Source organism: Medicago truncatula, chromosome 7 (assembly GCF_003473485.1).
Source record: "Medicago truncatula cultivar Jemalong A17 chromosome 7, MtrunA17r5.0-ANR, whole genome shotgun sequence".
Lineage (NCBI taxonomy): Eukaryota > Viridiplantae > Streptophyta > Magnoliopsida > Fabales > Fabaceae > Medicago > Medicago truncatula.
In genome coordinates, this window is record NC_053048.1 from 35,746,760 (window position 1) to 35,773,111 (window position 26,352).

General features: G+C 33.4%; 6 protein-coding genes across 6 annotated transcripts; 4 read left to right on the forward strand and 2 right to left on the reverse strand.

The window, feature by feature from the left end:
• Positions 1–665: 665 nt before the first annotated feature.
• On the forward strand, positions 666–5,848 carry LOC11435891 (FT-interacting protein 3). The gene is made up of 2 exons (XM_003623860.4): positions 666–792; positions 2,649–5,848. Exon 2 carries the CDS (start codon positions 2,658–2,660, stop codon positions 5,697–5,699), a length of 3,042 nt encoding a protein of 1,013 aa, XP_003623908.2. The 5' UTR covers positions 666–792; positions 2,649–2,657; the 3' UTR covers positions 5,700–5,848.
• A 3,787-nt stretch (positions 5,849–9,635) lies between these two features.
• On the forward strand, positions 9,636–13,036 carry LOC11436468 (exosome complex exonuclease RRP46 homolog). The gene is made up of 7 exons (XM_003623861.4): positions 9,636–9,989; positions 10,599–10,977; positions 11,087–11,107; positions 11,483–11,555; positions 11,643–11,710; positions 12,406–12,538; positions 12,720–13,036. Exons 2-7 carry the CDS (start codon positions 10,657–10,659, stop codon positions 12,833–12,835), a joined length of 732 nt encoding a protein of 243 aa, XP_003623909.1. The 5' UTR covers positions 9,636–9,989; positions 10,599–10,656; the 3' UTR covers positions 12,836–13,036.
• Positions 13,037–13,626: 590 nt separating this feature from the next.
• On the reverse strand, positions 13,627–14,417 carry LOC11436933 (kiwellin-1). Its single transcript, XM_003623862.4, has one exon. The coding sequence runs from the start codon at positions 14,347–14,349 to the stop codon at positions 13,783–13,785; it is 567 nt and encodes a 188-aa protein (XP_003623910.1). The 5' UTR covers positions 14,350–14,417; the 3' UTR covers positions 13,627–13,782.
• Positions 14,418–17,507: 3,090 nt separating this feature from the next.
• On the forward strand, positions 17,508–19,225 carry LOC11436934 (60S ribosomal protein L8-3). The gene is made up of 2 exons (XM_003623864.4): positions 17,508–18,022; positions 18,680–19,225. The coding sequence occupies exons 1-2, from the start codon at positions 17,583–17,585 to the stop codon at positions 19,017–19,019; spliced, it is 780 nt and encodes a 259-aa protein (XP_003623912.1). The 5' UTR covers positions 17,508–17,582; the 3' UTR covers positions 19,020–19,225.
• A 2,897-nt stretch (positions 19,226–22,122) lies between these two features.
• On the forward strand, positions 22,123–22,788 carry LOC11431660 (putative ripening-related protein 1). Its single transcript, XM_003623866.3, has one exon. The coding sequence runs from the start codon at positions 22,152–22,154 to the stop codon at positions 22,707–22,709; it is 558 nt and encodes a 185-aa protein (XP_003623914.1). The 5' UTR covers positions 22,123–22,151; the 3' UTR covers positions 22,710–22,788.
• A 1,637-nt stretch (positions 22,789–24,425) lies between these two features.
• Positions 24,426–25,152, reverse strand: LOC11435589 (putative ripening-related protein 1). Its single transcript, XM_003623867.4, has one exon. The coding sequence runs from the start codon at positions 25,116–25,118 to the stop codon at positions 24,549–24,551; it is 570 nt and encodes a 189-aa protein (XP_003623915.2). The 5' UTR covers positions 25,119–25,152; the 3' UTR covers positions 24,426–24,548.
• Between the last annotated feature and the right edge of the window lie 1,200 nt (positions 25,153–26,352).

Sequence of the window (26,352 nt, forward strand, 5' to 3'; positions counted from 1 at the left end):
CTTTTTCACATCATTTTTTTTTCCCTTTTGATCAATTTACATATGGACTTTATCAAATCTAAAATTCATATGAAAACATCTTATTAAACATCTATTAAACATATTATTTTCTTTTTATTACTCTCTTTCTATCACATAATTTATATATCACATCTATCATATCACTATCTCTATTGACGTAAAATGGTTAGAGTAATGTTATTTAAACAATCAATATATACATAGAAATATATATAAATATTGACACAAAAACCAAAGCAATAAAGAGAGAAAATAAGAATGTTGTCGATGGTCACAAAATAATTGTTCAGATATCATTTCTAATAGATATATGGTGTCAAAAAATAATTTTCCTTTTGAAATGAAGAACTATTATACGTGAGGGACACAGAGATGTGTGTGTACTAGAAAGGGCTTTTTAACGCGGTTAGACGTGAGACAAAAACTGAAGCTAAGACCGAGGTTGTTGTTGTTCTCTTAAAAACTAAGCAAATACAAAGAAACACAAGAAAACAAACATAAACGAACATTCTAACAACAAGTACAACCCTATCTCTCTTTCTCTCTCTCTCAACAAAATATGAAGGAAAAAAAAATGCAAGTCAAAGTATGTCATTTTCACTCATTTTCAACGACTCTCTCTCTTGCGAACCATCCTGGAACATCTCAACCCTTTCTTCCTTCTTATTTATCTTGTATCCTCCTCTCTCTCTCTCTCTCTCTCTCTCTCTCATTGTTATATTTCCAAGCACAAAAGACCGTTGTTTTTGTTGCTGACTTAAAAACACCAAGGTATACGTTTCATCTACCTTCTCCTCTTCACTTGTTGCTCATTTATTTTTTCATGTGAAACATTTTTCTGATTTTTAGCTTTTGAGTACTTGCATGTATATATAGTCTTCAAAGTTTCAATCTTTGGATGAAATACGTTGCTTCACTTTAAATATTGATGCATCATACAGAAACTAGTTGACTCCTAATTATGGTTTTTTTTTTTTTGAGATGTTTGAAACTAGTTTTATGTTTTTTCTTTTTCTTAATAAAACTACTTTGTTTGTCTTATAAGTTTGAGTTTCTATGAAGATTTCAAGTTCGATTCTCCCAGGTATCAATTTCGATAGAATAGTTTGATTTCTTAAGAAAAAACTTGAGTTTCTATTTTCACTTCTAGTTTAACACCCTCTCCTCCTTCTTTTGAAAATACAGAATCATTGGGAGTTCATGTATTAATCCTTAATTTTCTTTTGAATTTTTTTACTTTGTATTAAGATCATTCTCCCTGTATTGAGCAGAGTACAAGGAGTCTATGGAGCCTATGTTTTTTATTCATTGTTCACAAAATCTGTATTTCACCTTTTAGAGTACAAAAAGATTTCTTTATTATTCTTGTCTTGCCTTTTGGTCACTTAAAAAAGTGTTGTGGGATTGGTTGCTTTTTGTCCACTATTATATGTTCCAAATTTTCTTCTTTCTTGCTTGTACTCGAGGTATTACTTGCTTTCCAAGACAAATTTCCACTCCCTTTTTTCACTTTTTGTTTCTTCCTTGTCTATGATTGAAAAATATGTGATTTTATTTTATGTATTAAGATTCACAAAATATTTCAGATTATTACTTTTAGAAAAAGAGGAAATCAAATAAAATTTTAAATTTCATGCCTTTATGTAATAAGTCAAACAAATATCATGTTTATTTGATGAATGAACTTTCAATTGTACTCATGGATATTAGGTTAGGAACTCTATCTTTTTTTGTTGATCAATTATTATGATAGAACACAAAAGTGATCTAGAGAAATCGGTGAAGATGGATCTTGTTGTATTCTTACATTTTTTTTCTTCTTCTTTTGCAAACATAATTTTTTTTCCTAGAAAATACATCTTGACTTGATTAATGGGAAAGCATAAAGATCCTGTAACAACTAGGCTTGTTAAGTTGTCCTTCTAAGACTATAGGATTGTAACAACAATTGAGATTTATATATTATGCGATATTCTCTCCGATTACATTTATAAATAAAAAAGTACTTTTGTAAATCAAATACATTAGATATTTAATGAATTTAAAAAATTGTTTTTTGCTTATAAATGTGACTGTAAGGAGTATTACTCTTCAATCTTATTCATGACGGACCCAGGTTACGGGTAGTGTGTGCAATGACCTACACTAAAGTTTGAAAAACAATTTTTGTAGTACATAATACACTAAAAGCCAAATTATATGGTACGAAAAAGACATATGTGATTGTGCCTCCATTATGTTTTGATTTTATTTTTAAAAAATATGAGATGTTATAATAGTTTTAAAATGTTTCAAAATTACGAAAGTAAACTTAATTGTGTCTTATTAGTCATTTTGGTGTTTAAACGTGTCTTTAGTCGGTTACTTTAGTTTCCAAATTTACTTTTCACCAGTCAAATTTTGATCTATACAATTAATAACAAAGAGACCTTTGGAGATGAGTTTGTAACTTTGATAAATTTATATATTACTGCGATAATATATCACACGTTTAAAGACCAAAATGACTATTTTTATAATTTTTAGTACGATAGATAGGACAACGGTTGAAAAGAGATATATATGGTGCCCCCCTAATTCGAAATTTCTTTGTTTGTCCTGCTTATTTATTTCATTTCCATTTTCAGATACTTTCAATGAGCAGTCTCAAGCTATGTGTTGAAGTTGTTGGTGCTCATGACCTTGTTGCCAAAGATGGAGAGGGGTCATCTACTACTTTTGTAGAACTTGAATTTGATGATCAGAAATTTCGTACAACAACTAAAGATAAAGATCTTAGTCCATATTGGAATGAGATTTTTTACTTCAACATTACAGATCCAAGCAAGTTATCAAACCTTAATCTTGAAGCCTGCATAAACCACTATAACAAAACCAATGGCTCCAAAATTCCCCTTGGCAAGGTTAAGCTCACTGGAACCTCATTTGTTCCACATTCTGATGCTGTTGTATTACACTATCCTCTTGAAAAGAAAGGCATTTTTTCGCGCACGAAAGGTGAACTTGGTTTGAAGGTATTCATTACAAATAATCCTTCTTTAAGAGCCTCAAACCCTCTTCCTGCTATGCAAGAACCCTTCGTCAACAATGGATTCATGAATACCGATCAAAACCTTGCACAAGATCAAATACCGGTACCGGCATCATTTACAAATCAAATCCTCAACAATGTGTTGAAAAAGAAAAATGAGTCAAGGCACACATTTCACAACCTTCCTAAATCAAATGATGGAAAGGAAAAGAAATCAAATGTAACAGTTGGGATGCATGAGATGAAATCTGGACCGTCTGCTCCGAAAGTTGTTAAAGCGTTTGCAGGCACAGCAGCGTCTGCAATGGACTATGTAATCAAAGAGACAAATCCTTCTCTTGGAGGTGGAAAAGTCGTTGGTGGAAGAATTCTTCGCGGGAGTAATAATTCTCCTAGCAGCACCTATGACCTTGTAGAACCAATGGACTATCTTTTCATACGAGTTGTGAAAGCTCGCGATCTTCCAAGGATGGATTTGACCGGTAGCCTTGATCCCTATGTGATTGTCAAGGTTGGAAACTTCAAAGGAACAACCAATCACTTTGAGAAAAACAATAGTCCTGAATGGAACCTGGTGTTTGCATTTGCCAAGGAGAATCAACAAGCAACTACTCTTGAAGTTGTTATCAAAGACAAGGACACAATACATGATGATTTTGTTGGAACTGTGAGGTTTGATCTGTACGATGTTCCTAAACGTGTTCCACCTGATAGTCCTTTGGCTCCTCAGTGGTATAGGATTGTGAACAAAAAAGGCGAAATGATGAATACTGGAGAGATAATGCTTGCTGTCTGGCATGGCACACAAGCTGATGAGGCTTTTCCTGATGCTTGGCATTCCGATTCAATGTCTCCTAATGAAAGCTTTTCAGCTAACTATGCTCAGATTCGGTCTAAAGTCTACACTTCTCCAAGGTTATGGTACCTACGTGTGAAAGTGATTGAGGCACACGACTTGGTTTCACACGACAACAAGTCTAGAGCTCCTGATGCTTTTGTTAAGGTGCAACATGGTAACCAGATTTTCAAGACAAAACCGGTTCAATCAAGAATCAATAACCCGCGGTGGGATCAAGGTACTTTGTTTGTTGCTGCTGAACCCTTTGAAGAACCTTTGATCATTACGGTTGAAGATAAGGATGAGACTATTGGCAATATTGTTATTCCTCTCAGCACAATTGAAAAACGCGTTGATGACCGAAAAGTCCGTAGCAGGTGGTATCCGCTTGCTAAGTCCATGTCCTCAGCAATGGAAGCAGAAGAAAGGAAAATTAAAGAGAAAAACAAAGATAAAGACAAGTTCGCGAGTCGAATCCATATCGATGTTTTTCTTGATGGTGGATACCATGTGTTAGATGAATCAACTTATTATAGCAGTGATCTTAGGCCTACTTCAAGACAACTATGGAAAAAAGCAATTGGTGTATTGGAACTTGGCATTTTGAATGCTGATGTACAACCAACCAAAACTAGGGATGGTAGAGGGGCAGCAGATGTATACTGTGTGGCAAAATATGGTCACAAATGGGTGCGAACGCGAACGATTGTGGGCAGTTTAAGCCCGAAATTCCATGAGCAGTACTATTGGGAAGTTTATGATCCATCCACAGTTCTCACCCTTGGTGTGTTTAACAATGGACAACTTAATGATTCAAATGACAGCAATGATTCAAAGATCGGTAAGGTTCGGATAAGGCTCTCAACGTTGGAAACCGGTCGCATTTACACACATAATTATCCGTTGTTGTCGCTGCAAGGTTCCGGTCTCAAGAAGATGGGTGAGGTTCATTTAGCCATCCGATTCTCATGTACCTCAATGATGAACATGATTAATTTGTATTTCAAACCGCATTTGCCGAAGATGCACTATACAAAACCTCTCAACATATTTGAACAAGAAAAGTTGAAATTCCAAGCAATGATCATTGTTCAAGCTAGACTTGGCAGAACAGAACCACCTCTTAGAAAGGAAGTGGTTGGATACATGTCTGATACAGACTCTCATCTATGGAGCATGAGAAAAAGCAAGGCGAACATCAACCGTCTGAAAGAAGTTTTCTCGGGACTAATATCAGTTGGAAGTTGGTTAATAGAAATTTCAACATGGAAAAATTCTGTCACAACAGTATTAGTCCACATTCTTTACATGATGCTTGTTTGTTTCCCACAACTCATTCTACCAACCATGTTTCTCTACATGTTCATTATAGGTCTGTGGAAATGGAGGTTTCGCCCGAGGAACCCTCCTCACATGAACACTAGTCTTTCTTGTACTGATGTGACAACTCCAGACGAATTGGACGAGGAGTTTGATACGTTTCCAACGAAGAAAAGCCAGGATATAGTTCGTTGGAGGTACGATCGGTTGAGAAGTTTGGCGGGGAGGGTTCAAAGTGTTGTTGGAGACATAGCAACACAAGGTGAGAGGCTACATGCACTACTAAACTGGAGGGATCCTCGAGCAACATATATATTCATGGCGTTTTCTTTTGTGGCTGCAATAGTTTTGTATCTGATACCTACTCAGTTAGTGTTTCTTTCAGCTGGATTTTACCTAATGAGGCACCCTAAGTTAAGGGGTAAGTTACCATCTGCACCAGTTAATTTCTTCAGAAGGTTGCCTGCTCTTACTGATAGTATGTTGTAAATTGAACCTTTGGGTTTTTTACTGTTTATGGAATTGCTTGTACAAAATCAATGGGTTTGTTTAATGTCACTTGTATCATTATTAGTGTGGATATAAATTGCAATGATGTGGATTTTGATACGAATGGCTACAATTTTTAAAGAAGTAAATTGAAGAACTTACACCAATAATTAGGATTTGAGTGTTTGAGTCACTTGATAAAGATGAGCACACAACATGACAACATATATAACAATGAAAACAATCAATAGTCATCCTGAATATACATCATAAATAAGACCTTAAACTAATACTCAAAATCTAAATACTTTATTTTAGAGGTTTATTTTTTAAAAGCCATAAGAATACTATATTAAAAACTGACGAACAAAGAACAGAAAGAAAGTGCTAAGATAAGTACAAAGAAACAATACCAAAAAATTATACCTCCAAAAACCAACAAAAAAACCTTGAGGATTATATTACAACCAAGACACTTTTAAACATCTGAGTGGTTGAATGTTTCATTGATATATATCATATGAAAAATATTTAGCTTTAGACTTGATCTAAGACCACACCAAAAGTTTATTCATGTCTACATGTTTGCGTATTAAGCCATCCTTATTATCGAACAACCTTATAATATGATTCTTTCAAATTACTCATATGCAAGACAACCAAATCGCAAAAAGGCATTCTTTCACTTTCATGAGAAACTAAACTTATGAATTGAACATTTGACTAAATCCATTGTTTGTAATAGTTTTCTGGAAATCCAACAATAAAAAAACAAATGAATATTTGTTTCATTAACTTTCTTCTATAAGTTGATGGAGGTTTTGCAGAAGTACTAGCACTTATAGTGAAAGTGAACAACCACAGAAAGGACACCAAGTGAAACCAATAACATAAAAAAAAAAAAATAAAAAAAAAAACTACATATATTTGATTTTTGAGATTTAAAAAGAAAAACGTCATGCAAGTACAACTTGATTTATAGTTATATGAACATTATTATGCATGTGTAGGATTTAATTTAAACATCAAATTCCTCGCTTTTTTACTGGGCTACTTAACCTAATAAAAAAAGGTTGTAAATTAGAACTTCTTAGAACCAGTGATCGCTCTTGAGCTCTCATCAATTGCTCACAAATAGTAGAATATAATTATATAATTATCTTTTGTGCACTATCAAGCTAAACATATGCCTGTCAGAAGGTGTGAAATGATAAGTTGAGCAATTAAGGGGGACAATGCGTAAAAGAATTTCTTTTCCATCCCTCCGTCTTTCTCGCACGTCATTCATTTTTCTCATTTGATCCTGTTTGAATTTTATAATTTGAAATATATTTAATGTTTTTTCGATTATAAAATGTGATTAATTAACATTATATTAATGTAAATGTATTATGAAATCATGTTCAATTAATAAAATGATAGATTATAAATTTTGTTATCAATTTCAAATTATATCATTTTAATAAAGTCAGTTGAATTTAAATAAAATAAGTTTTTTCTTTTTTGAGCAGTTGAATAAAATAGGTTAAACATAGTTCAAATTTTATAATTAGAAAACATTGGGATTAAATGTAAAATAGCCAATTTGGAGTAGCGTGAAGAAAGAAAGATCACAACTTTATAAAAAAGGTTAAGGTGCACTTTTCAACCCTTAAGTTTTAAAAAGTTGTGATTTTGATCTGAAAAAAATGACGAAAGTGATCCCATGTTTAGAAAAATATGCTCCTTTGACCCATAATATAAGAGAAAAATGATTTTTGACCCCTTATCTTCTCAAAAAGTTGCGATTATTGTAACGCTCTCTTTGAATTATTTGATTTATTTGATTGTTTTAATAGGTTTAGAATATATTTATATGATTATATAATTTGTTAAGTGACTTATTTTAGTATTTATGTGATTTAAATGATTATGTGGTGTGTCGTTATTTTATTAAGTAGTGTTATTTTATTATTTAATATAATAAGTCTTGAAAATAGAAATAAGATTAAGATTGTGGGGCTGTTTTGAGAATTTAGAGAGTTTAGTGGATTAAGTGGAAATAAGATAAAATAGATGGGAAGAGATAAATAGGAGAAATTAGGTTTAGAATTATTTTTCACGTACAACCAGTTTTGGGAGAAAAAAGAGAAAACAAGAGAAGAGGAGAACTAAGAGGGAGAGAAACCGTCGATCATCAATACTAAGGTAAGGGTGGGACTAACTTTCTCTAATTCTAAGTATTTTAATTCTGAAAACTGGATTTAACATGATGTAGGTGGTAATTTTGATGATTAGAGAAATTAGGTTTTGGTTTGGAATTGATTGTTAAAGAGTAGGTAATTCAATTAATTAACATAAGAATTGAAGTTCAGGCTGTAGAATAAACATAGGTTGAGTTTCCTATCAAATTTGGGTTGATGAAATTGGGACTTTTGGAGTGAAAACTGGTCTGTTCCCGTAGATTTGTCCGTCGCAACTCGCCTCGCGGGCTGCACTTTAACAACATCCCCTGTTTTGCGTTCTTGCGTCTTTTTCACACGTTTCTGTTTTGAATTGGCCTTTGGTGTAAACATGAAAGTTGTAGGTAATTGTGTTAGCTTTCCAGTGGTTTTGGTTTGACTTGAAAATGATTTTTGGTGTTTGAGATATGATGAAAATACTCCAAGGAGGTCTTAGTGAAATCTTATGAAAATTCAGCATAACCATTTCTAAGTTAATCCAAAACTTATGGGATAATTCCAAACCTCAAAACCTCAAACCTTATGGGATATGACATGTCACATGATTAATAATTATCTTAAAATTCATATCGGCTAAAACTTGTCTCTTTATGTTATAATTATTTTGAATTTGTACTCAATGATAACAAATGCTGTGTATAATTCTATTATTTTTTTTAAGTTAGTTTTTCACTTACGTTATGGTTTGAAAAAAAAGGAGAATAATGTTTTTTTGAAGGAAGGAGAATAATGTTTAATAATATATATTAATCTCTTGTCTCGTGTATAATAATTATTTTATAATATATATTAGTGATGACAAATCATAATACTTATGTCCCCGTGAGCTTAGCTCAGTTGGTTTGGATAATGCTTAATATATCCAAGGTCCGGGGTTCAAACTCCGACCACTAACAAAATATGTTCAATACTTATTTTAATTTAAAATTTTGCGAAGTGACAACTTGTCTCGTTTACAACAATTATTTTAAAATTCTGAAGTGATGAGTTGACCTTTGTATAATATATTTTGTCAATCTTTTTTAAAACTTGTCTCTTAAACTATTTATACCTCGTCTGTTACTGCTTCACTTCAAATCTATACACATCACTGGGTAACATTTGGGTGACATAGAGTTTGGTGACATTGGCCAATCACAATGCCTCAATGCTTGTGAAAGAGAGAGAAACACAAACATTGTGGCATTGTGATTGGCCAATGTCACCCAACTCTATGTCACCCAAGTATTTTCCCTTTCTCTACTACTCTTTTTGGTATGTTATACGTATCAAACGATCAATGTTTTACCGTTATTTTTATGTAACAATGAAATATATTTACCTAATGTTTTTATGAATATAAGTTTTTTTTATTTTTAATATTCATTAATTAATGCAACAACACGTCTTTAGATCTTGTAGAAAAATATGTCGTTAGATATATATATATATATATATATATATATATATATATATATATATGTGTGTGTAAAATAACATTTATTAAATTATATTTTTAGAGGTTAAATAAACTACTACTATTTTTTTATTATTTGATAAAGAAATTATTATTATTATTTTTATAGATTTTTTAAAGAATTTATTTATTTTTATTTTAATTATCTTACATTAATTTTGCAATAAAAAAAGTCTATACCCCTTTACCCCTTTCTATCTCGTACAAACCTAGAGTATTTTTTTATAATTTTCTTTTTATTTTATTTTTTGTCATTTAACTTTATTCCACACACACCATATTTATTTCAAAGTTAATTTTCTCTCTCTTCACCAAAGAAATCTGGAAAACTCTCTCATTCTCAAACAAACCCTAGCCTCCTTCAGTGTGTCTCCGGCGGTCGTTACATTGCTCCACCATCTTCATTTTTGAAAATCCATCACCATAAAAAGAGTCCCCTCCATCTTCTCTACAAAACCCATTTAAAAATATCAGGAACGGACAACCTTCGCCGGTGACCACCACGCCGGAGCTTGCAACCACCGCGCCGGGAAAGAGCTTACGTGTTTTCATCCCAATCTGGGTCAGAATTTTTACACAAACGCTTAAACCTGGGCTGTTGTCTTCATCAAGGTCAAGTTCTTTACATATTTTGTTTCCATTACATGCAACAACAACAATACAAATATGAAAATTGGATGTGATGTTGTATAACTAATGAATATATTTTGTATATTTGCTTTTTTGTTGTTGATATAATTATAAATATACATGATATGAAGGTCAACAACAAATGAAATAATTAATGATATTAGGAAAATGAATTCTTATACCTGCCGTGTTCTTCTTGTTGTCAAAGAGAGAATGAGAGAGTATTAAATTATGAAAGAGTAGTGAATGACAATATAAGAGTATTTGAAATTTGAAATTGAAAATTTGCCTCCAATTAATTTGGTTGAATAAAGTAAGTTAAAGACAGATTTTACCCTTACTTTGGTGATTTGTCAATTAACCAGGCTGGGGCATTAATAGGATTTCCACAACATCTTCTCTTCTTATATTAAGAGAGATAAAAGGCAAGCGAGCAATAAGCTGCGCCGCTAATCCTTTATGGATGGCAAAACCAATCCTCTTAAAAACTACATTCATAGACCTAGGAGATACAACATTAGTATTCATTTGAGTTATTGTCTCTTGTGTCCTTTTTTGTGTGTTCCTAACTGTGGCTAGTCAATAGTGCAGCCTTTTTTTTTCTGCCGAGTGAATTCAGAGCGAAGGGCATTTTTATCAATTTCATTTCATGGAGATAGACAGACCTGATGGAAGGAGTCCCAATCAATTGAGGCCGCTAGCTTGCTCTCATTCTGTCCTCCACCGAGCCCATGGCTCAGCCACATGGGCTCAAGGAGAAACCAAAGTTCTGGCTGCAGTTTATGGACCTAAAGCTGGAACCAAGAAGAATGAAAATCCAGAAAAAGCCTCCATTGAAGTTATTTGGAAGCCTAATACAGGACACGTTGGTCAAGCGGATAGGGAGTATGAAATGATATTGAAGAAAACCTTGGAAAGCATATGCATTCGTACCATATATCCCAACACCACCACTTCTGTTATAGTCCAGGCAAGTTTCTCACTTCCTTCTTTAGTTCATTAACTCTAACTACTTGGAGTTAAAAATATTTTATTTGTGTATTTGGTCTGTAAAACTGAACATTCTGTTTCTAATGCAGGTTGTCCATGACGATGGTGCTGTATCCTATTTAATTCAATTCTAATATATGATCTATGTAGTGCTGTAGCAATAACTGCTTTCATTACGATTGTTATTTTGGTTAGGAAAATCTTGAGTTCTACTATTGTGGCATGTGTTTCTTAGGATTTTAGTTTCTGCACATTTATTGATGTTTTTCAATTGGCTGGAAGACATGAAGAGTCTGCATTTTACTTTTTTAGAACTTTGAAGGAACAAAATAGGTTTACCATTGCTTCCATCTTGTTTATGCACTCTAGTTTGATTGATTTATTTATTTTTTGTTTATGACGAGAGCAGTGCAGACCTGAAGATATTAATATTTAATAATTATGTTTCTGGATCTTTTGCTTCTTTTTCTTGACTTAATATGTAGCTTCTTCCATGTGCAATAAACGCAGCATGCGCTGCACTTGTGGATGCCGGAATACCCCTAAGACATCTGGCTGGTAGTTGAAACTTGTTGGTTATTGTCTTTTGGATTACTTCTTAGATTTCGTATTGTTAACAAATAATTATTTCTCTTGTTTCTGCAGTTGCAATATGTTGTTCTGTAACAGATAATAATTCTATTATATTGGACCCTTCCAAAAAAGAAGAGGAGGTTCGTATAACCTTTTTTTCTTTTTGACAATTTTAAAGCATTATTTTATTTTCACCCTATCATAACCCTTTCATGTACGATAAATGTTAGTATATAGTTGTATGATCCTCATTGATGTTGCAAGTAATGCTAACTCGTGTATATATATTTTTTTTGTTACTTAAGTAAATTACTTTGACATCCTTTGAGGTTTGATTAACCTAACTGCTTTTACTGGAAAACATAAAGAATCTCATTTATTTTAGATGTGACACAATTATGCATACTAGAAATAGATGGCTAGCTTCCTAGTTGAGTTGGATAACTAGATGTGTATTTACTGTTAAGTCTCCCATGATTCTGTATGTGATACTTTTGCAGTTAAACTAGTTAGAAGTTAAACCAATGTTCATGTGTATGTGTGTACGTGAAGCTAACTAATTGGAGTCTGGAGTAGAATTATGCATCCAATAGACATCGCATACCTGATCTAAGAAAAAGTTCATGCGTAATTAATTGCTTGTAAATATTCAATTGCATATTGTAAGGTTTATTGGAACCCAACATATAGTATTTTTATGTCACAAGCCCATAAACAAGGCATAGTTGTTTCTATATTCATGTCCGGGTGGTTTAAACAAATTCATAAATTGGAGACCTTGATCCTATGTTGCTTGTACACAATTCTAATTCAGTGCATTTTTGTTTTCAAGCAGAAATCAAAAGCATTTGCCTATTTAGTTTTTCCAAATACAACTGTTTCTGTCGTCCCAGAGAAATCATCGCAGGTGGGTAATGATCCCATGGCACATGGAATCATCACATCTGTTACACATGGTGCTATGTCAGGTATTCTGATACACTTCCTTTATGTCTTTCTAGTTAGTCCTTCAATAGAAATGTTGAAGCCAAGTGTTCCTTATGCTTCTGTTTTTCACAGCATTGGCCTAATAATTTCATAGAATCCATCTGTAGGTTTGATTTTCTAATATGTGAAATAATAACTAGTTTTCTGTTTAATTTCTTTTAGTGGACGATTACCTTCATTGCCTAGAACGAGGACGAGCCACAACTCAAAGGTTGTCTGAATTTTTGAGGAAGAATATAGCACCGAAATCTACCCGTGAGGCATCTAAAGCTGGATGATTTCCAAACATTTTGAATGTAATGTACTTGTATCTAAATTTTCCCATACAAGGGTTGAGGAAGATAGAATTTCATTGTAGGACAAGTGTGTGACATCCTTGCTCCATGCCTACTAACTCTAAATTTCTAATTAGCTTTGTAGTTCTACAACATCTTACATGAAATTGCTATTGAAATTATTAAGATTCTGTTTACCCAGTAGTAGCCTTTGTTTGGACAATGGAGATTACATGTCATTTTTCATATGTATGCTATTAAAACTGAACTCAGCGGCATCAGAATCGGCAACTTATTTTTATAAAGTTAAATGAATTCAACATTTTTCATACCTGTGGCCACCTTGACATCAAAGTTGGTTTATTATTTTTCTGATACAAAAATATTTCAAGTGTAAATAGAAACTTCACATTTTCTCAAAGATGAACATAAGGTATTATTGCGAAGGAGTAAATGGCTCAATGCTTCCTCGGGCAACTTATGATTGGAGCAGTGGCAAATCAATTCCACAGCACGCTTGGAAGCTTTTCAACGGGAAAAAAATTAGCAGTGACAAATTGTAGCATTACTCTACCGTGAAAACAAACACCTGCAGGGCTCCTATTTTGTAGCCTGCCAAAGAATGTCTACATCCCTTATTTTGTGCAAGTTATAGTGATTTTGTGTGAATTTCAAAACATTGGCATTATGATGCGAATTTTATGGGATCTTCGTAATACAATAGTGCTATGCAATTTGCAAACATTACTACAGATAAAATAGTGCAGTCATATCATAAGGTGACTCAGTGCACATTTTAAAACCATGTTAAATGTATTGAATTTTCTTAATTTACAACAGAATGATCACTGGTAACAACATTTACATAATACACATAAGATGAGAAATAAAAGTACACAATATCACATAATTATTACAACACAAAAACACACATATTTCATCTTCTACAATCAAGCATCTGACCATGTAATGTCAAGGCCACCCCATTGATCTTGAGGCACACCCAAGGCTTTCCACACAGCCTTGGAAGCATCAACAATGTTGTTTGGGCAAGGAGGTTGATAATCATGTTCTTCATCACATCCCATTGTTGAGTCACACTCATCAACCACCGTGGCCACTACACTTTTTCCATTGGCACTTATGGTAATTTTGTTGAGACATCTGCTCTTATCGTTGAACCATCCTGTGGAAAGTGCAACGACTGGAGTGTCATCAGAATGATACTGATTATCACATGCTGAAGGGCCACCTCCATCTCCACCTTTTTGAAAACTGTTAAGTGTGAGGTATGCTTTAGTATGAGCAGACACCGATGGTGAACATTCATAAGTTGTGTACATCTTTCCTTGTACACAACAATCAGAGTCATTCTCTTTGTTGCATTGTCCAGATGGAGCTTTCTTTCCCCTGATTCTACCGTTTGGACGACACTTTTGAGCTTCAGAATACACACAACTTGTTAAAATAAGAGTAATCACCAAAAGAAAAGAAACTTTAGGGCAAAATCTCATCATTTTTTTTCTCTCTGTGCAACTCTATGTTTCTTCTAGTTCTTGTTCTTAATGTTTGATGCTATGATGGAGCATTTAGTTGGGTATATATAGGAAATTTAATATTTGTGAATTGTGAAGTAAACGATAATCTTGGTATGAATAAAAAATCAGTGGGTAGGGGGTTAGTTTTTGGGTCAAGACAATGAGTTCTAGCCTGCCGTGTTTAGCTCACATGACAACTACCACAATATAGGAATGCTTTTGAGGTCAAAGTACAAGTTTTGGCCATATATATATATATATATATATATATATATATATATTTTAGTTTTATACTTCTTGCTTAATGCAATAAGCTCTTAAAATATCAAAAAAATTTTGATTTACAAGCTACTCCCTGTAGATGAGCCAAATTTTTCATTTTTAATTTTTGTGTCTAACTTTTATAGTTTCTTATTTGCACGAAAATATGCAGTGACGAAATAAAAAAGAACAAAAATGCTAAACGGTGCGAAAGGATTTTCTTACAAAACACACGAATGGATGTAAAACCTTTGAATTGCTACGTGTTTTTGTCAAATTTAATCTCAATTGAAAACATGCCTTTTAACTACACCTCTAATATAATTTTATATTGATGTAGCATAATCCTAGTCCTTCTTCTATCTCTCGTTTGACACCAACAGTGGCTTCTTGTAACAGTTCTATCCAACTTCTACCTGTTTTACTTTTCACTCCACTTTTTCATTTTTAATTTAACTTTTGATTATTCATTCCAAAAAAAGAAGCTGGGGTTGTTGTAGTTCTAAAGAGCATGCACGTGGATGAAGTTTCATAAGAGAAGAAAAGGAATAGAATGAAGGGTCCTTATTATGATCAATTAGATGAAGAAATTCCACCGTCAAAAAGAAAAGAAAATTCTCAAGCGGTTATATTTAACTTTTCTGTTATTTAAAAAATTTACAAGTGGGAAGAGTAGGACAAAAAAAATCACAAGAGCTCGTAGGATAAAAAAATTACAAGTATTTTCGTTGAATTTGCGCGACAAGTTTATCGTGCGATATAGCACTTCTCAAAAAAGAATTAAAGTTATAAATGCCAAAAAAGTTTGTGACACTTCGGTAACAATATGAAACATCAACTCTTGCAAATGTTAACCCAAGAGCACTTAGATGAGATGGAACGGGTCTCTTCTAGCTTAACCAAGGTCCTGGGTTCGAATCCAGCCTTGGGCATGCAGCAGTGTTAAAACTCTTAGGGAGAGCCTGCCGCCCATTTGGGTCCCACAATGCTTGAGGGATTAGTCTCCGCAGTTGCGCGCGGAGGATACCCGGTTTACACCAAAAAAACTCTTGCAAATGTTAACCATAATGCAAGTAGGGTGGGGTTTAGCATGGGAAAGGAAAATTGTTTTCCACGATAAGAAAGTTTTTTTTAACAGTTAAATTAAGTAAAGAACATATTATTATCATGCACTCTCAACACTAGATTACTTTTTTCTTTCCCTTTCACCATTGTCTTCAACCCACGGTTTTGGAATTTTACACTCACTTTCAATGAAGAACAACAACATGAAACCACAACAAGAACAACATGAGTGCTATCATCATAATCATCATCAACAACATCTCAAATGACACAATAACCAATAAATCAAGAAAAAGAAAATCAAGGGTGTCCTTATTCTTACTTGTTCACCATCCTGACAACAAGTTCATGACTGATATTTTATTTTTATTTCTACGATTATGCAATAATTAAATTCATTGTATTCAACCAATCAATGAGTAAATTTCTTATAAATTTCAGCTCATCATATCATCACGAATTTGATATATTTCAGATTGGGAAGAAAAGGGTTGATGAAGAAAGCTATTTTTGCTTGTTAGGGATTTTGCGGTTTACTAATTTGAGTTTGCAACACATGAAGATTGAATTTGGATTGTCCTTTAATTTTAGTTTTCTGGATTTTTTTAAGAACAACACTATGGGTTCAGTCTCATGTTGGATGAATTGCAGATTTGCATGTTGAAGATGATGTGTGGAAAATATATGGTGTGAACAGACCATCATAAAATATGCGCTACTCCTTAATCTAACCGTTAAAAAAAACTTTCCCATGGTGGGAAACAATTCCCCTTTCCCATGCTAAACCCCACCTGCAAGTAGCCCACTATTTCTTCAGAATGAATTTAAATCTTTAAAAGTGTTTGAAAAACTTTTCATCCAAGTTCATTCAAACTAACAACATCACACAACCATTGACATGTTTTTTAGTTTTTTCCTAAGTCAATTGATGACAAATTAATGTCCATTTCAGATACTTTGATATTGTGATATCTACTCATGCAGTCATTTTATGAAAGAAACAAAAAACATAATAAAACCGACCAATATATCCTATAATAAGGTGCTGTAAAAAATATCACACATACAAATGTTTACCATCCGTGTCTAGTCGCATGAAGTCATATCTCACATTTAACATTTTCAAAAAAGGCAGAGATGGTAACGACCCACCAACATGCGACAATGAGTATTATTCCAATGACACTCCGGTGGTTTCACTCTCAACCGGATGGTTCAATACTAATAGTATGTTTGGTTTAGCATTTTAGCAAGGTTTATCAATTCTTAATGCAATCTCAACGCTAAAATAAGGAAGCTATTAATTGGAGCTTCTAACCAAACGAGCGTCTAAAAAGACTTTGCCATAAGTGTTATAAGTCAAAGTGTAGGTGCACACCATACATGAATATTGTAAATTTGAATTGTGGAATTCAATTTTTCATCATAAAAAAAATTGTTATCAATTTTTCTCTCTCTAGATCCTTTCTACCGAACCGATATCTTGCACTAATATTTTTGTTTTTGTCAATTTTTTATGAAATTACTTCATACATTATTTAACACATTTACTTTTACTGATATCAATTTAAACAAGTTCCACCAAATTTATATAAACCCAACGAAATACGTATAAATTTTAACAAATAAAAAGAAAATCTTAAAAAATACGTTGTTAGTGTTATTCTTAATTTCTTAATACAATAGAATCGAAATACAAAAGTTTTTGTTTTAGCAAATGTTAAAAATATTGGGCCTTGACTGACCCGGCCCATAAAGATTACAACCAAAGACCCAATCCAATCTATCTACTACATATAAACCCTAATATCCACCTCAAAACAAAACCTAGGGTTAGAACTTCTTCATACCTCACTCCCCTTTCTCCATTTCTCGCCGCCGCTAAAATGGGTCGTGTCATCCGTGCCCAACGTAAGGGAGCAGGTTCCGTTTTCAAATCCCATACGCACCACCGCAAAGGCCCCGCCCGTTTCCGTTCCCTCGACTTCGGCGAGCGCAACGGTTACCTCAAAGGAGTCGTCACCGACGTCATCCACGATCCAGGTCGCGGTGCTCCTCTTGCTAAGGTCACTTTCCGTCATCCCTTCCGTTATCAGAAACAGAAGGAGCTTTTCGTTGCTGCTGAGGGTTTGTATACCGGTCAATTTATTTACTGCGGTAAAAAGGCGACTCTTGTTGTTGGTAATGTTTTGCCTCTTAGATCTATCCCTGAAGGTGCTGTGATTTGTAATGTTGAGGGTCATGTTGGTGACCGTGGTGTTTTTGCTAGAGCTTCTGGTGATTATGCTATTGTTATCAGTCATAATCCTGATAATGATACTTCTAGGTATGCTTTTCTTCTTCTTTTTTCTTTAATTTTCTTTATTATTCATATAATTATTTAGTGTTAGTGTTATGTGTTCTGGAAAATTATAAGTGGATTTGAACTTTCAATAGAAATGGTTGATCTGCTTTGTTACAGTTTCAAGTTAGATATTTTTTAATTTTATTATTGGTTTTATGTTATGGAAAATTATTATTACTGATGCTGAATTATGTATTTTTGAGTAGATTGAATTGGAGTTGAAATGGCTGATCTGATTTGATACAATTTATTTGATTTGTTTAAGTTAGATTAATTTAAAAAAAATTATGTTGCATTGTTTAAAAAAGTGAAATTTGATTGCTTGCAGATTCATGCATTTCATGTTGCTAAGCTGAATTTTGAACCTGATTTGCTTATATTGAGTAGTAATTGCTTAATTTCAGTGCAGCTCCATACAATCTGATTAAAAATTTGCATTTTTTTGTATTTTGAATGCAACTCCAATTAGTTCTAGTTGTAATACTGATTCAAGGGTAATCATGAATATAGGGATTTTTACAAACATTAATTTTCTAGGAAATGATTTTATCAACATAACACTTTTTTATTGTTTTTGTTTGATTATTGAGGTGTATACTTGATTTAGGATAGTAATGTTGAAATGGGTTTGTTATACAGGATCAAGCTTCCATCTGGTGCAAAGAAGATTGTTCCAAGTGATTGCAGGGCCATGATTGGGCAAGTTGCTGGTGGTGGAAGAACCGAGAAGCCAATGTTGAAGGCTGGTAATGCTTACCACAAGTTCAGAGTGAAGAGAAACTGCTGGCCTAAGGTTCGTGGTGTTGCTATGAATCCAGTTGAGCATCCCCACGGAGGAGGTAATCACCAACATATTGGTCATGCGAGTACTGTCAGACGTGATGCTCCTCCTGGACAGAAGGTTGGTCTCATTGCTGCCAAGAGGACTGGTCGTCTCAGGGGTCAAGCTGCTGCAAGTGCTGCTAAAGCCGATAAATAAGCAGTTTAGATTGTTAAGATTATATTCTATTGCTTGTTTTCCAATTTTGTTTCTTGTTAAACTGTTGTGTTGTTTTGAGAACCATTTTCCCCAAAAATTATGGAGCTTTTGTTAGACAGCATTTTATATTTTGTTACATCTATCTTGCAGTTTGTCTCTGGTTTACTTGATATTTGTTTGGAAAGGTTAAATTGCCAATTTTTCAACTTGAACTCTTGACATGCCATTTATTGTTAATTCCTGTCTGAAATTCAGGATCACATTTCTTTTAAATTCATGACCACAAGTGTCATGACGGTGCCAATGCGGAAATCTGGTATATGGTTTGCAATTTTAGTATGATACATGAATGGCTGCATTTTGAATTAATTAAATTCTATTGTATGTATTTATTTTGAACGACATGAACTTAAAATTGAGTTCAACTGTATTTATTCTATAGTTAACTAGTATTCCAACTGTATTTCTAACTTAAAATTAAGACCTGTACATTTGATTTACATCGAATATCCTAACTTTTGAAAACCTGCTTTCTTAACATCAATTACACTCGTTAATTCTTTACAAGTTAACTATCAGCCTAGGTTTTACTAAAGAGGAAAATAACGTGTTAAGATTCTTAAGTTTGACGGAGTATTTCGTTTTGTTTTAACGAAATGGTACAAGTTAGACGTTTTTCGTGAATTTCAAAGCACAGGCTTCATGATCTAAATTTTCTGAGATTCTCGTCAACAATTGTGCTATGCAATTTGCCAACATAACTACGAACTGAAAAATTGCAGTCATATCATAAGGTGACGCAGTACACATTTTAAATCCATTGAAAATGTATTTTCTTAATTTAAACAAAATGATCACCGGTAACATTTACATAATACTCCCTCCGTCCCTATATATATAAGACATTTTTGCCAAAATCACGGGAATTAAGATAGTGAATATTTGTATTAAAGTTGTTTGAAATCACTATTGTTTTTACAATTTTATCCTTTAAGAAAGAAGGTTAGTTTATGTTTTCAACATGTTATTTATTGTTGATTGAAGAAAAAGATGTATAATAAATAGGGGCATGTATGTAAAGAAATAATTAATGTAGTTGGAAATAACAAAGGGGTCTTATAAAAAGGGACAAAAAAAATTCTCAAAAGGGTCTTATAATCAGAGTCATTCTCTTTGTTGCATTGTTCAGATGGTGCTTTCTTTCCCCTCATTCTACCATTTGGACGACACTTTTGAGCTTCAGAATACAAGAAACTTGTTAAAACAAGAGTAATCAATAAAAGAAAAGAAACTCTAGGACAAAGGCTCTTCATTTTGTCTGTGCAACTCTGTTTCTTCTCTTAGTTGTTGTTCTCTTAACGTTTGATGCTATAATGTAGCTTTTAGTAGGGTTATATATATATATATATATATATATATATATATATTTCAAATGAGAGGAGTTTTTAAATGAGAGGGTGAGAGGAGTAAATAACAGCTATTATATCTGATCAAACAGTTCAGCTAGATTTTCTTATTAAAAATGTTAATGTGCTTATCTTTCTCTTTCATGGCATCGTTCCTTCTTTTTTATTTTCATCCATTCTAGTTCTTCCATTCACATCAGCAATTAGGGGTGTAAAAGGGAACAAATTTGATGATGCACAAATTGTTCCGCCATCGAATTCAAATATCCAACTTTCCAATTGTCATAAAAAGAGATCCAATTAACATTAACAAATCTTCTTTTACAGATCTTCATATGTCCCCTTATCTGCATGTGTTTCACGATGGAATCCACAACCAAAACTCAGTTGAGTATCATAGTTACAAATCCAATTTTTTGTATGAAATGTAAAATAGTTTGCTTCTAAAGTCATGATTTTATTCTTGGTTCAACAAAAGTCATGAGTTTTTTTTTAATTAAAAGAATAAAGATGATAAAGAAAAAGAAGAAGAAGACGACTTGTGCAGAACCCACAGAAAAAACTGCAACTATTGATAATGTGGATACGTTAGACAACGACAGAATAGCAACAGGCGCGAGAAAAGGAGAAGAAAGTGTGAAAAGATTACCTACATTAATAAAAATTAAATATCATGATAATGATTGATCCAAGGGTTGTGATTTAACCCTCTCACTTCTCATTTTAAGAACTCCTCTCACTTGATACATTCCATATATATATATAGGAAACTTACTGTCTGTGAATTAAACTGATATTCGTCTATGAATCAAAAAGTAGGGGGCTGAGGGGTTAGTTTTCGGGTCAAGACAATTCTATCCTGCCGTGTTTAGCTCAAATGACAACTACTAATTCAATATAGGATTGCTTTTGAGGTCAAAGAAAAAGTTTTACACTACCTATTTAAATTATCATAAAAGTTATAAAATACACTTAAAATAATAATGTAATACTTTCTTGAGTGGTGTTATTTAAACAAATAAAAATTGACACCGTATAAAAAATACAACACTTATGCCGTAACTAACACTTAATATAACTTGGAGATTACCTTAAGAGTGTGTTTGGATGGATGAATGTTTTGAGGGAATGTAATGTTTTGAGGGAATTCAACTACTTTGAGGTGAATTCTATTGTTTGAATCCACCTCAAAATAATTGAATTCCCTCAAAACATTACATTACCTTAAAACATTCCTCCATCCAAACACACTCTAAAAGGAATTAATCTATGTCGTTCCCCTTTAACCATTTGGTCCAGGGTTCAATCCATGAGCGACCAATGCGCATCAATTACTTTAAGGAGATTAATCTCTATAGTTGCGCACATAGGATACATTTGAAAGTGTTTCAACAGCTTTTCATCCAAACAAGCAACATCACACAACCATTGACTTGTTTTTTAGTTTTTTCCTCAGCCAATTTAAGACAAACTTATGTCCATCACAGATACTTTGATACGATGATATCTACTCATGTAGTCATTTACGAAAGAAACAAAAAACAGAATAAAACCTACCAATTTATCCTATAACAAGGTACTGTAGTTTGTCCGACAACTTTTTCTAAACAAACCAACATGAGCAGCATCCTATTTAATATATCTATATATATACCCAATGAACATCCACTTGTTGCATTAAGCACTCAAAACAACAACACAAGGAGTACACACACACACACACACAATGACTTGCTTCTTCTCAAAGACATTCATTGCACTATTAGTCCTTTTCTTGACAAATTGTCTATACATTGAAGCTCAAAAATGCAACCCTAATGGTATAGTTAAAGGTAAAAGTCCTTCAGGGCGTTGCAAGCACGAGGATGACTTATGTTGTGTGCCAGGTAAAAAATATCAGACATACAAATGTTCACCGCCGGTATCTAGTCACACGAAGGCATATCTCACTCTTAACAGTTTCGAAAAAGGTGGAGATGGTAACGGCCCTTCAACTTGTGACAACAAGTATTATTCCGATGATACGCCTGTGGTGGCACTTTCCACTGGATGGTTCAATACTAAGAGAAGGTGTCTTCACAACATCACCATAAGTGGAAATGGTCAAAGTGTGGTTGCAATGGTAGTTGATGAATGTGACTCATCAAAGGGGTGTGATGCAGAACATGAGTATCAACCTCCATGTGCCAATAACATTGTTGATGCTTCAATGGCTGTGTGGAAAGCCTTAGGTGTCCCAAGGAATCAATGGGGTGGGTTGGATATTACATGGTCTGATGCTTGATCCTCCAAAATGAATGCAATTTTTATTTATATTTGTTTCTGTTCTGCGAGGTTTTCTTAGTTTTTACTTTTTTTCCTGTCATGGCTCATATTTTACCTTCACAAATTTATCCTAAATGTATTTCATATAATTTCTCTCGTGTCAAATATGAACTTTTCATTTGTTTATGGAACATAGTAACTTATATTAAATTTACCAATGAATTATTTATTTTTTCATGTCCTCATTTCTGTCAATGAATAATGGTACACAAGTTTTGATGGGATGAATTTCTGGGATTATCTTCCTAACTTTTGCAGCTTATTATTAGTGAAGAAATTGAGAGAGAAACTTCACAAACAAGATGAAAATTGAATAATGATTCCCTTCATTGAATGAAGTGGTCAAAATATATATACAAGAGTGAAGATTCATAGTAAGCTAAGCTAGCCCAACCGTATAGTGTAGTAGCTTGCGAAACAAGAAACAGATAATCTAACTAATTTCCTAACCAACTCCATCTGTCATTAACCATCATCAACCTCTTTTAACTTTCTTGTAAGCTTCTCATGTAATACAACTGCAGAAACATACCCTGAAATTAGTAATGAAAAAATTGATCAAACATGCCCAGCAGTGTACCCTCAATATAAAATTGTTTTAGACTTAAAACCAATCACAAATTGCCAAGCCAACAAACAATTACGCTTATATTTTTGAAAATGAAAAATCAAAACAAACAGTTACCTGTCTGGTTTTATTTAAAAACCGACCAATATGATACGGAAAATTGAAGAGTTATGGTCGGGTATCAGTGTAAAATAACTTTACCATATCCCTTAATCTCCTCATGAATGAAGATGACGTACTTGCCTTTGCAATAAGCTCGAATGAGAACCCTGCTGAGTCTTGAACTGATCTGTGCAATAGGTGCCACTCTCAAATCCCCCTCGAGTAATTAACAACAATGCATAAACCCAAATCCACAATGATAACTAGAATTCCAACAACGACGCCAACAAAATTTTGGACTTGGTACAATTTCGTCTTCCCACGAGTCTCGGTACAATATGATACTGCATGCTGATGCTGCGCACTCCATGATAAACAGTTTCCATTACTCTTAACAACTCTATTTTCTGAAACATTTCTTAGTGAAGAAGGCAAGGCTCTGACTAACCTACGGTTTGATATATCAACGAAACTAAGATTATGGCCACATTTAAGGTGATTCTGGATTAGTCCAGTCAAGATTGAAAACGGTGATTCCTTAATACTACTACATACGAAAATCAAGATGGAGCTATATATGAAGCATCCCATCAAACTTGATTAGAAACTCCAGCAGCATGACTGCATACATAAAATTTTAATTTAAACTTCAAACAAATTAGTAGTTATAGAGGGTGGTAAATTTATGAATTTTTTGCTTCTTTGTGCAACAAGCCACCTAGCATGTGTTAAAAAGAACTAACAACACCTCCACTTACATTTTTGTTTAGCTTCTCTTTAAAACATCAGTAATGCATAAAAAAATTATATTTTGGTCATTACAATGATTCAAAGACATTTATCTGACATTCTGACCTACCTATGATATAAGGCCATGCATCATGCTACTAGTCAACCATTATTTATAAGTACAAAATATCATTAAAGGGAGAATTTGGAGTATTGATATAAAGGCAAATATTCTATTTTCGATTTGAGCTATATCAATAAAAGTATGTACTGTATTTTCTTAATAACAGAATGGTCACAAGTATATGATACATATACACATGATGAGAAATAAAAGTACAAAATAAGTAACATGACTAAGTTAAACCATAGAAACACGAACAAGGATTTCAACTCATATCAAGCATCTGACCATGTAATGTCAAGGCCACCCCATTGCTCTTTAGGCACATTTAAAGCTTTCCACACAGCCTTGGAAGCATCAACAATGTTATTTGGACAAGGAGGTTGGTAATCATGTTGTTCATCACATCCCTTTCTGGAGTCACACTCATCAACAACCATGGCCACCACACTTTTTCCATTCGCACTTATGGTAATGTTGTTGAGGCACCTGCTCTTGCGGTTGAACCATCCGGTTGAGAGTGCAACAACGGGAGTGTCATCGGAATGATACTGCTTGTCACATTCTGAAGGACCACCTCCATCTCCACCCTTTTCAAAACTATTAAGAGTGAGATATGCTTTTGTGTGAGTAGACACTGATGGAGAACATACATATGTTGTGTACATTTTTCCTTGTACACAACAATCAGAATCGTTCTCTTGATTACATTGTCCTGGAGGAGCTTTCTTTCCTCTAATTCTACCGCTTGGACGACAGTTCTGAGCTTCTGAATACACAAAACTTGTTAAAATAAGAGTAATAACCAACAAAATAAAAGAAGCTTTGGGGCAAAATCTCTTCATTTTGTCTATGAAACTCTATTTTTCTCTTTGTTGTTCTTCTTAGTGTTTGATGTTTTGGGATAGATTTTAGTTAGTATATATAGAGAACTCCTCTTCTAGTAAAGTAATTTGCTTGGTTTTGTATAAAAAGCAAAAGAAAAACAAACACAGCATATAGAAGTTAGATTTTTGGTCAAAGAAAAACATATATAGGTTCACTTTTGAGGTCAAAGAACAAGTTCTACACTACCTTGTTTAACCAATACAATATCTATTTTGGACACTAACCAGAACTTGTTATTTATTATGTATTAACAGGTAAACATCTAATCTAAATCTAATACACATAAAGATATTCAGTTTAATGGTATTTTGTAGGTTTTTGAAACTCTTATGTCTCATTGCTTCCTAAGATGTTTTATGTTATATGCTCCTTATTGGAGAACGACTGGTTTTTTGTCTATTGTGACAACCAAACTTTCTATCCCCGTTTTCATCAAGTAGTGATTGTAGGCCATGATTCATTCATTTTACCTTACAATATTTTATTTAATATTAGCGTGAAAACAATAAGAATTAAGAATTGCATCTCAAACTATTGTCCTTTAATATAATCTAATAACAATTATAATTTTGGGGAGTAGAACTTTAACTTATATGCATTCTGTAAAAAAAAGAAAAGAAGACTTGTTTATGTTTAGAGTGAAATATTAGTTCTGTTTCCTCTCACATAAAATTGTCATAAGCTTGAAAAACAATAACTCTCAAAGGCTTAATAAGAAGCAAAGTTGCTGTCTCCATGACAAAATAAATAAAATATTAATCAAGAAACATAGTTAGTTTGTAAACATGTACGTAATAATCTTTTCAAAGAAAACCGAACACTTATATTTTGGTACACTTGCGACATCCCTTTTTCGTACAGGTGCGACACTAGGTTAATCACGTGCAAAATGTGGTTAATTCAATTGAATATATAGTTAATTTAGATCGTGTTGAAAATTGTGGTTAATCATTGTAATGATTTAGGTGTAAAAGGCCCAATCTAATTATCCTAATGATCATCACTCGATTCAAACGCTCCAAACTAGCCCAACAGCGAGGTCCAATAACGAGTCCATCTGAGGCGCTTAACTCGGCATTAAGGATGACAGAACACGAATATCAATATCCAACGTCATCTCAAAAAACTAGCTCACCTCCAAAATAGAAATTCACTAATGTGCTCCACCCTTTCTACTTCCTAGTCTTATAT